The 9215-nt window shown below is 34.0% G+C and overlaps 2 protein-coding genes across 2 annotated transcripts; one reads left to right on the top strand and one right to left on the bottom strand.

Moving 5' to 3' along the window:
- Window positions 1-368: 368 nt before the first annotated feature.
- Window positions 369-2305, top strand: LOC103582758 (olfactory receptor 1038-like). The gene is made up of 2 exons (XM_008564269.1): window positions 369-885; window positions 2196-2305. Exons 1-2 carry the CDS (start codon window positions 369-371, stop codon window positions 2303-2305), a joined length of 627 nt encoding a protein of 208 aa, XP_008562491.1.
- Window positions 2306-7797: 5492 nt separating this feature from the next.
- On the bottom strand, window positions 7798-8739 carry LOC103582757 (olfactory receptor 5AL1-like). The gene has a single exon (XM_008564268.1). It carries the CDS (start codon window positions 8737-8739, stop codon window positions 7798-7800), a length of 942 nt encoding a protein of 313 aa, XP_008562490.1.
- Window positions 8740-9215: the final 476 nt, after the last annotated feature.

Raw genomic sequence — 9215 nt, 5'->3', positions numbered from 1 at the left:
CACTAAGCTTTAAATATTTAGCTTGACACTGTAGCAAAATGGGTGCATCTGCGAGCCTTGTTCTACCATCCCAGTGATTGGTGCTGAAGGAGCAAACCAGTATAATTTGGGCAGCATAGTGATGATCGGGAATATGGGCTCTGCAGGCCAGCTTATGCAGTCACCCTCATACTGTTCCATCCACACTCTGTGACTATGGCCACGAGTCTGGAGTTTTTCCACTGTCAATCAGAGATGATGGGAGAAAACCTTCTGCATTGAGTAAGTAAGAGACAATCAAGTTAATTCATGTATTGTACTAAGTAGAGTATTTTATAAGGACAGTGCTCAATTGCAACAGATAAATTAATATTAGTACTAATACAGTGATGTCAAAAAGAGTCTGCATTCAGTTAGTGGCAATCCCATATACATACAGCTTTCTTGTTGCCCTGTTCCACACCATCATCACTTTCCATCTGACTTACTGTGGCCCCAATGTAATTAACCATTTCTACTGTGATGACCTCCCTCTCTTAGCTCTGTCCTGCTCAGACACACACATGAAGGAAATTCTGATTTTTGCCTTTGCTGGTTTTGACATGATCTGTTCCTCTTCCATAGTCCTCACCTCCTACATCTTTATCATTGCCGCCATCCTAAGGATCCACTCTGCTCAGGGAAGACGCAAGGCCATTTCCACCTGTGGCTCGCATATGGTGACTGTTACTATTTTCTATGGCACATTGATCTTTATGTACCTACAGCCCAAATCAAACCACTCCCTGGACACAGATAAAATGGCTTCTGTATTTTATACAGTGGTGATCCCCATGTTGAACCCCATAATCTATAGTCTAAGGAATAAAGAGGTGAAAGATGCCTCAAAGAAAATCTTGGATAAAGGTTGTGAAACCTTAAAAATATTAAAGTTAAGAAAATAATAAGAATAATATTACTTTATAAAATACAAGCAGGAAAATAAATCAAACTTTTTTTTGTAATTCTTTTCCAAACAACTGAAAATGTGACTATTACTTTAACAAAGCTTGACATTTTCTACAGGGGCCCAGACAGATTCTGGAAAGTCAGTATGGCTTAAAAAGTCCTATTCAGGCCATTACATCCTTGACAGACCACTGAAATCATGTTTAAATACAGACATGGACACACTTATGCACACAAACCCACATTATGTGTGTCCCAAGCAAAAGCATCAGCATGTTTTTGTTAGAGCTTGTGACACCGGAGCAAGACCGCCTGAGTTTGAATGCTATTTCCTTCATTTATTATCTGTGCAACCTTGAACAATTCCCTAAACTCTGTGTGACTCCATTTCCAGTTCTGGAAAATAATAGGACTCAACTCATTGGTTTGTTTTGAGGATTATACAGGTTAATATTTATGAAACACTTAGAACAATATCCAGTGATAATCAGTGCTAAGTAAGTGTTATGTTAGTTATGTAAATGTGTTATATAAATTTAAAAATTAATTCATGGAGCTCTTGAAAGAATATCAGTCATTGAGTAAGAGGGGCAAAACCCAGTGAGTTTTCTACTGATTGCCAGACACTTAATCAAAGTAGTCTTACTTATTACAGTCAAACAAACCTAAGAGATGTGTAAAGTTCCATCTCCAACTCCCAATTATTTATAAATTGCCTAAAGTCACATAACTAGTTAAAAGGGAAATTCTAAATACATATTTAAGAGTATCTGAATTTTGTTTTCTTAATACTGTGGGTGTTAAGGGCTAAATATCAATTCGATTGAAATATGTCATCAGATTTTTAGATATAATTGGAAGAACATGGTTTAAAATAATTGTGTTTTAAAATAAATATGTTCAATGTATTTGCATATTTGTTCAATTGGAAATAACTCTAGTTTATGATATTTTTATCTCTGCCAGCTATTTAGTCAGTCACCATTGTAGGATCATGACATGAAATTAAAAATTAGTGATTTGATATGCTTTTATTATTTGGACAATTCAGAAAAAGTAATGAAACTGTGGTTAATTTTAAACTATTATTTTTTACATTTTAGAGATTATGATACCTGTAGCCATTATATAGAATACAGTTTCAGGTTTGCAATACAAAATGATTATTTTCTGTTCTACACTTAATTTGCAAATGACTCAGATATGCTGCTATGAGGTACTTCTAGAACCTTGTGAGTTGAATGAATTCTCTGGTTTTTATAAAACAGACTTAACAGATAAGAATGATGTTTCTATTTATCACACTTTGTCTTGGGAGTATGTGGGAGCACATAGGCTTGACAAAGAACAGGGAGTACAGCAAGGGCAAAAGTCCTGAATGCACTTACGCAGAACCTAAGTGCTGAGAACAGCATGTGCTGGAAACAGCAGTTTCTGCTACATTAGATAAGAACATTAAGGTCATTTCTTATCCAGCTTCACTCCCTTTTTTTTGTTTCTGAAGATGTTTTCCAGAAATTGCCCCATAGCTAATTTCTTTTTGTTCCTTTGATAAATGATTGATTTAGTTTTTTTTCTCTCTTGCATTTCCTTGTTTTTACAGTAGAAGCTGAAGCAAATACTGACTCAGGGCTGCACCTTGTTTCTCCCTTCTTGAGGAAGAGTCCCACAGTCCCTTTGGGATGCTCATTGCTCTTAATATTTGGTCTTTGAGTAATGTTTGCATCTCTGTCACACAGCAAGAAGTGATATGACTATATGTTTATGTGGAGATATGAGTATATACACAGTATTCTCACATATCTCATACATGACAAGTAGAAGTGTCATAGGCAGTGTCTCATTTTACTGGTAAAGAAATTCAGGCCTGTAAGATCCTGATGATTCACCTGAGAAACACTGGTCTTCTGGGGCTTCACTGTACCTTCCTGCTTCATAGAATTATTTACAGCAGCAATGCTTAAACACTAATTTAAGTTTTTACGTCTTTACATAATTTTATTTCCTTACTACTAGCAATCACGAATTAAGATAAATCTAGGTTTTCTCAGAGACCTGAGCTAAGAAATTCAAATGTACTCCAGAGAAATTGTCATTCAGCTTCTTAAGCAGACATACAGTTCCTACCAGCATCTAAAATTATTGACTAAGGATGCTGCTCTACGTGGCTAGGCTTATCTCTTAAAACACCAGTCCCTCAGTCAAAACATCAAAATCAACATTATTCATTTTTTCACCATGTATGTTTAAACAAATTTTTGTATTTTTCACTCCTTTGTCAGTGGTCCCTACGTGCTTTTGTTTCTGGAGATAGAATCAAGAGGCTGACTAAAAAAGAGTAGGAAAGAAGAAATCTTTAGCAGTGTACAAGATTAGTGAAGAACATGCCTTATTTCAGAAAGATTTGGTCCTGAATTTAAGCTTTTCTACTCCAAGTTTTGTGATATATAAAGCTCCAGTTCCTTATACATATACAAAAAAAAATTAGGCTGGTCCCTAATATAGTTTTGATAAATATCAACTTTATTACCTTCAGTGACATTAACTAACCCGAGTACATTTTCTTGTAGACTGACTTGTTTTGTTTGCTTGTTTATTTGTATCTACAGCTGATTAGTGGTCTAATTTGAATAAAATTTCAAGTAGCTGTTTTTGTATATTGATATTAAAATGTTTATACTTTATATTAGATTTTCTTTCCTTTTCTTTGCTACATATCAATGATTTTTACTTTGTTCAGTGGGCTATATTTTTCTAAAAAGAACCGAGCCCCTATGCATAATTTGTTTTTAAATTTAATATTTGAATAAAAACCTTCACCTAGTTCTAAAAAATAATAGTAGTAGTAGTAATTAATAATAATGATGATAATAAAATAGCTGACATTTATTTACTCTTTGCTATTGTTTGGCTTTAGAATTCTAAGCATTTAGCACTTACAATCTTATTTAATCCTCTTATCAATATTGCACAGTATGCACGCTGGTTATTTACAAATTTGTAGTGTGAAAAGAGAAACACAAAGAAAATAAATAACTTGTCTTTCACCCGTCTTACTACCCTCACAAGGACAACTTAACCGTTAGAGAAGTTAAAATTCCTTGAAAACATACTGTAATTTAATTGCAAAATAAATTAAGAGGCACGAGATTTCCAGGAATGCATCTAGAATGTAAATATTTTGATGAATTTTAGTTATAATTTTTTGTATGCTTGCTTATAAATTCCCTCATACTTCCCTAATTACATTTCTTAAGTATTAGCTCAGAGGAACCCATCTATTTTCTTCTTTTAAAAAATAAATATTATCGTGTACATTTAAGGTATACTACAAGATATGATAAGGTACATATATGTAGAAAGATGATCATTATCATGAAACAAATTAACGTATTCACCATCTCATATAGTTATCTGTTTTCCCCTGTGGCAAGAGCAGCTGTAATCTACTTATTTAGCAAAAATCCCTTAAAAATAAACTATTACTAATTATAGTCTTGAAGTTGCACATTAGACTATATAACTGCTACTTTGTATCCTTTGACCTATATCTTCCTATTTTTCCCTCCCACCCTGCTCCTGGAAACAGTGTTTTATTTTCTTTCTCTCTATATTTGACCTTTTAAAATAATATTGTACATATAAGTGAAATTATGAAATATTTTTCTTTTTGAGTCTGGGTTATTTCACTAAGCAACTGTCTTCCAGGACCATACACGTTGTGGCAAATGGCAGGATCTCATTTTTTAAGTCTGAATAATATTCACACACACACACACACACACACACACACACAAATATCACAGTTAAGAAACTGTAAAGATACAGTTTCTTTATCCACTCATTCACTGACAGACACCTAGGTTGTTTCCATATCTTGGCTATTGTGAATAATACTGCAAGGAACATGGCAGTGCAGACATCTTTATGAGGTGCTGATTTTATTTCCTTTCGGTACATATGCAGAAGAGGGATTGCTGGGTCATAAGGTGGTTCTGTTTTAAATTTCCTGTAGAACCTCCATATTATTTTCCATAATGGCTTCACCAATCTATATTCCCTCAAACAGTATACAAGGGTTTCCTTTTCACCACACCCTCACCAACATTTGTTATCTTTCCTCTTTTTGGTAATAGCTATTCTAGCAGGTGTGAGGCAGTATCTCAGCAGTTTTAATTCAAATTTCTCTGATGATTAGTTATGTTGAGCATGTTTTCATATACCTGTTGGCCATTTTTATGTTGTATTTGGAGAAAATGTCTACTCAGGTCTTCTGCCCATTTTTTAAAATTGGGGTGTATGTTTTCTTGCTATTGAGTTGTATGAGTTCTTTACAAATTTTGGTTATTAATCTCCTTACCAGGTTTGCAAATATATATATATTTTTCCCCAGTCCCTAGGGTGCCATTTTATTTTGTGATTGTTTTATTTATTTTGACCCTATCAAAGTAATATTAAAATATAATCTATGAAGAAGAACCACAGTATAGATGATGTAATTTTCCTCAGATTTTCTTCTTGGCACTTGATTTGGTCTGGAAATAATTAAGTTAAGGATAAATTTTTTTTTCCTTTTTTTTGTCTTTTTTCATGTCCGGCAACGGGATCGCAACCCTCGGTGCTGCGCCCGCCCTTCGCTCAGCCAGTGAGCGGGAACCAGTCTGTATGTGGGATCCAAACCCTCAGCGGGAGCGCTGCCGCGCACTGCTACAGCGCGCCACCGGCCCAGCCCTAAGTTAAGGATAAATTGTTGGCATTTTATTATATGAATAATCACACACACAGGTTGAGGACTACTAGAGATTATTTCTCCTAAAAGTCTCAATTTATAGAGAGAAAATTTTGCCTCAGAATTGTTAAGGGTCTTTTCTTGGGTTTTAAATCAAGGCGGTTAAATAAAAGCAAATGAAGCCCATAGATGTTAAAACATCAAAGTAAATTATAATCTGGCTTCATAGAAACAGATCGGAATCTGGCTTTTGAGGAAGATTCTCACAAACATCTGAAGGTAACATCACTGATAGTAAAGGGATGATAAAGGTAGAAACTCCTCTGCCTTGCATACAAGGTTACCTCATAGACGACCTTCCCTTTCTTTTCTGTTCCAGAGTAAAGGAGCAACATGGGGCAAGGTCCTTTTTCTGTGCCAGGTTCAGGCTTACTTGTCTTTTTAAACGTTTTTTTTTTTTTTTTTTTTTTGTTTTGTTTTGTTTTGTTTTTTAACTTTAGAAGAATTTTAAATCTAGTTTGGGGGATGATTTTTTTTCTGTGAATCACCATTCAGATCTCTCCCTTTAAAAAAAAAATCTCAGTGTAACTGAGTATGACTGTATGTAACAGTATAACTGCAGTTAGAAGTATATTAGGCATTAAACATCAAGTCTATGGGTGGACAAATCGAACCCAAATCTTGGTTCTTCAAGTTTTTAGCTATATGTATGTTAGTGAATTACATAAACAGTTTTGAATTTTTTATTCCTAAAATGCCCATCTCAGTTGGGTGCTATAAAAATTAACTGAGGCAATCCATTGAAAACATTTCACCCAGCATTTGACACACAAAAAATAATTTAGTAAATGGTAGCTAATTTTTACTTTGAAAAGTTTGGGACTAATTAAATTTATAATTTATCAATCTAATTTTTGCTAAATGAGATAAAAACAGCGTCATTTTTTTTAAAGAAAAATATACATATTTTAAGTAAGAGGTATGGACAAACCCTCAAAAAGTTTAAGATATGTTGATCAACACACACAAAAATATTAAAAATAATGAAATTGCTTAAAATATCTTAAAATAACTCCTTAACTTTTACATTTTCATTTTGTTGATTTAAAAATGAAGAATATCATGTTGCCAACTATTTCAAGAAAGGCTATTACTCTATTACCTAAGACAAAATAAAAGGAATCATTGATGCAATAAAATTGTTAATCATTACTTGTGATAGTCACCATTTGTGAAGTGCTGACTACGTACTAGGAACTTTGCAATGCTCTTTATATTTATGATCTTATTTAATCCTCATACTCAGTCCAGGAAAAAGTAACTATTACTGTTTTCTTTCTTTTTTTTTCTTTTTTGCAGATGAGGAAACAAGTACAGAAATGTGAAATAATTTACCCACAAAACAGTTGTTAATTGTAAAAGCTAAAATGGTTAGCCAAACTGTTTGAAAAATACAATTTCTAATCACATACTTATATAGAACAGACAGTGAATTTTAATAGTATGAAGTGGCTCCTGTTTAAACTGTATAGCATTGGTGTTGCTAAATTCTCAACATCAAGGTAACTGTCAACACTATTCTTCTCAGCAGAATGCAGAGAAAGTGGAGTGCGAGGTAAATTATTAATATGCATAATTATAAATAAGTAAATAATAATTTTAGAAAAATTAAAAATATTGTGCTATTCCACTTTGACATTTTTTACAGATTGTCTATGCAGCAAACTTGAAATAAAAGATACCAGATGTTGATCTATTTCAAAATAATCCAAATTTCTCAGTATCACAGTGTTCAGATAAAGCCACTGTTTCCCAATACTGTTTCTTCAATTATTGATGAAGATATTGTGATTAAAGACGATTAAAATTTTTCTCTCTCTTCCTCTCTCTCTCTCTCTCTTTCACTCTCTCCTTTTGCAGTTGAACAGCTCAACATTTACAAAATGCCTTTCATGTGGAAACCACTGAGAATGAGGTCATGGATGGGACATACCCCGAGTGACTGTGAGCATTCAATGTGAAGAAAAAGCTCCTTCATCCACTAGCATCATGACTCTGGATAAGACACAACTAAAAGTCTTCTGATCTCTGTGCAGTGATTCTTAGATTATTTCATAGCCAGCTGTGCAGTGATTCTTAGATTATTTGATAGCCAAACACAATTTTTCTATGATTCTCTTCAGTGCATTTCTTACCTCCTGATTTCTCAAGCTATAGATCAATGGGTTTAACATGGGAATCACCACCACATAAAACACAGAGGCAAATTTATCTGTGTTCAGAGAATGGCTTGATTTGGGCTGCAGGTACATAAAAATGACTGTCCCATAAAATATTGTGATGGAGGTCAGATGGGAAGCACAGGTAGAAAACGCTTTCTGTCTTCCTTCAGCAGAATGTATCCTTAGAATGGCAAAGAGGATGAAGACGTAAGAAATGATCACAATCACTAAAGAACAAAGGGTATTGAACCCAGCAATGATTAACAACATTAGCTCTTTGACACGAGTGTCAGAACAGGCCAAAGCAACTAGAGGAACATCGTCACAGTAGAAGTGGTTGACCACATTGGAGTCACAAAAAGACAAATGGAATGTAGCCACTGCCTGTACAAGACCCACAGTGAATCCATAAACATAGGTGCTAACAACTATTTGAATACAGAGTTTCCTAGGCATGAGAATAGCATAAAGTAAAGGGTTACAGATGGCAACATACCGATCATATGCCATGATTGTGAGCAAGTATTGTTCACAGACAACAAATGTGATGAAACAGCATAACTGAATGGCACATGCATAGAATGTTATACTTTTATCGTCACACAGAAAATTTGCCAAGGTGTTTGGGGTGACAGATGAAGTAAAAGAAAAATCAACAAAAGCCAAATGGCTGAGAAAAAAATACATGGGTGTGTTAAGTTGAGGACTGATTTGAATTAGCCCAATCAAACCAAGATTACCCACGACACTAGCTAAGTAGACTACTAGGAATATACCAAAGAGAATGGTTTGAAGTTCTGGATTATCTGTGAGCCCTAAGAGGATAAACTCTGTCATTGTTGAATGGTTGCCTTTGGCCATGGAATAGGTTTAAAAGTTTTCTGCAATAAAACTTTCCAGCACACACTGAGTAATCTTGTTCCCGTTGGCAGTAATCAAGCAGATATTAGGAGATAGTTCTGATCCAGTGGGATCATATGTTGAACGCATTCAAAGGAATTCAAGTTGGTTCTGCTTTCAGAATTAAGTGACTTATCGTAGGTAGAGATTCCAAAACATGCAACTCTGTGGGGATTTGTAAAGATAAAAAGATGGTATTTTAAATTTTACATAATTGAAAAATCTATGTATGTCTATTTTTAATAAGAGAAAATAAAGATTGAGAGTTATTAGAAAACAGATAACAAAAGCTGTTTTAAATGATTGGAATACTAAAAACAAAATTACATGAATTTTTTGGAAAACATTAATTAACAGAAAATAAATTTTAAAAGTTTATTCCAAAAGGGGTAATATGAAATGTCCTAAACAAAATTTGGTTACTGATGATCTTTATA

The sequence above is a fragment of the Galeopterus variegatus genome, unplaced genomic scaffold, assembly GCF_000696425.1.
Source record: "Galeopterus variegatus unplaced genomic scaffold, G_variegatus-3.0.2 Scaffold17751, whole genome shotgun sequence".
NCBI classification, from domain to species: Eukaryota; Metazoa; Chordata; class Mammalia; order Dermoptera; family Cynocephalidae; genus Galeopterus; species Galeopterus variegatus.
The sequence above is the reverse complement of the archived record's forward strand: the minus strand, read 5'-3'. Positions and strand labels throughout refer to the sequence as shown.

Bases quoted from the DNA above. Each gene is read 5' to 3' on its own strand.
- LOC103582758 (XM_008564269.1), top strand. From the start codon at position 369: ATGTCAAAAAGAGTCTGCATTCAGTTAGTGGCAATCCCATATACATAC. The intron at 886-2,195 runs GTTGTGAAACCT...TTTATAAAACAG, and splicing joins AAAGAAAATCTTGGATAAAG to ACTTAACAGATAAGAATGAT.
- LOC103582757 (XM_008564268.1), bottom strand. From the start codon at position 8,739: ATGGCCAAAGGCAACCATTCAACAATGACAGAGTTTATCCTCTTAGGG.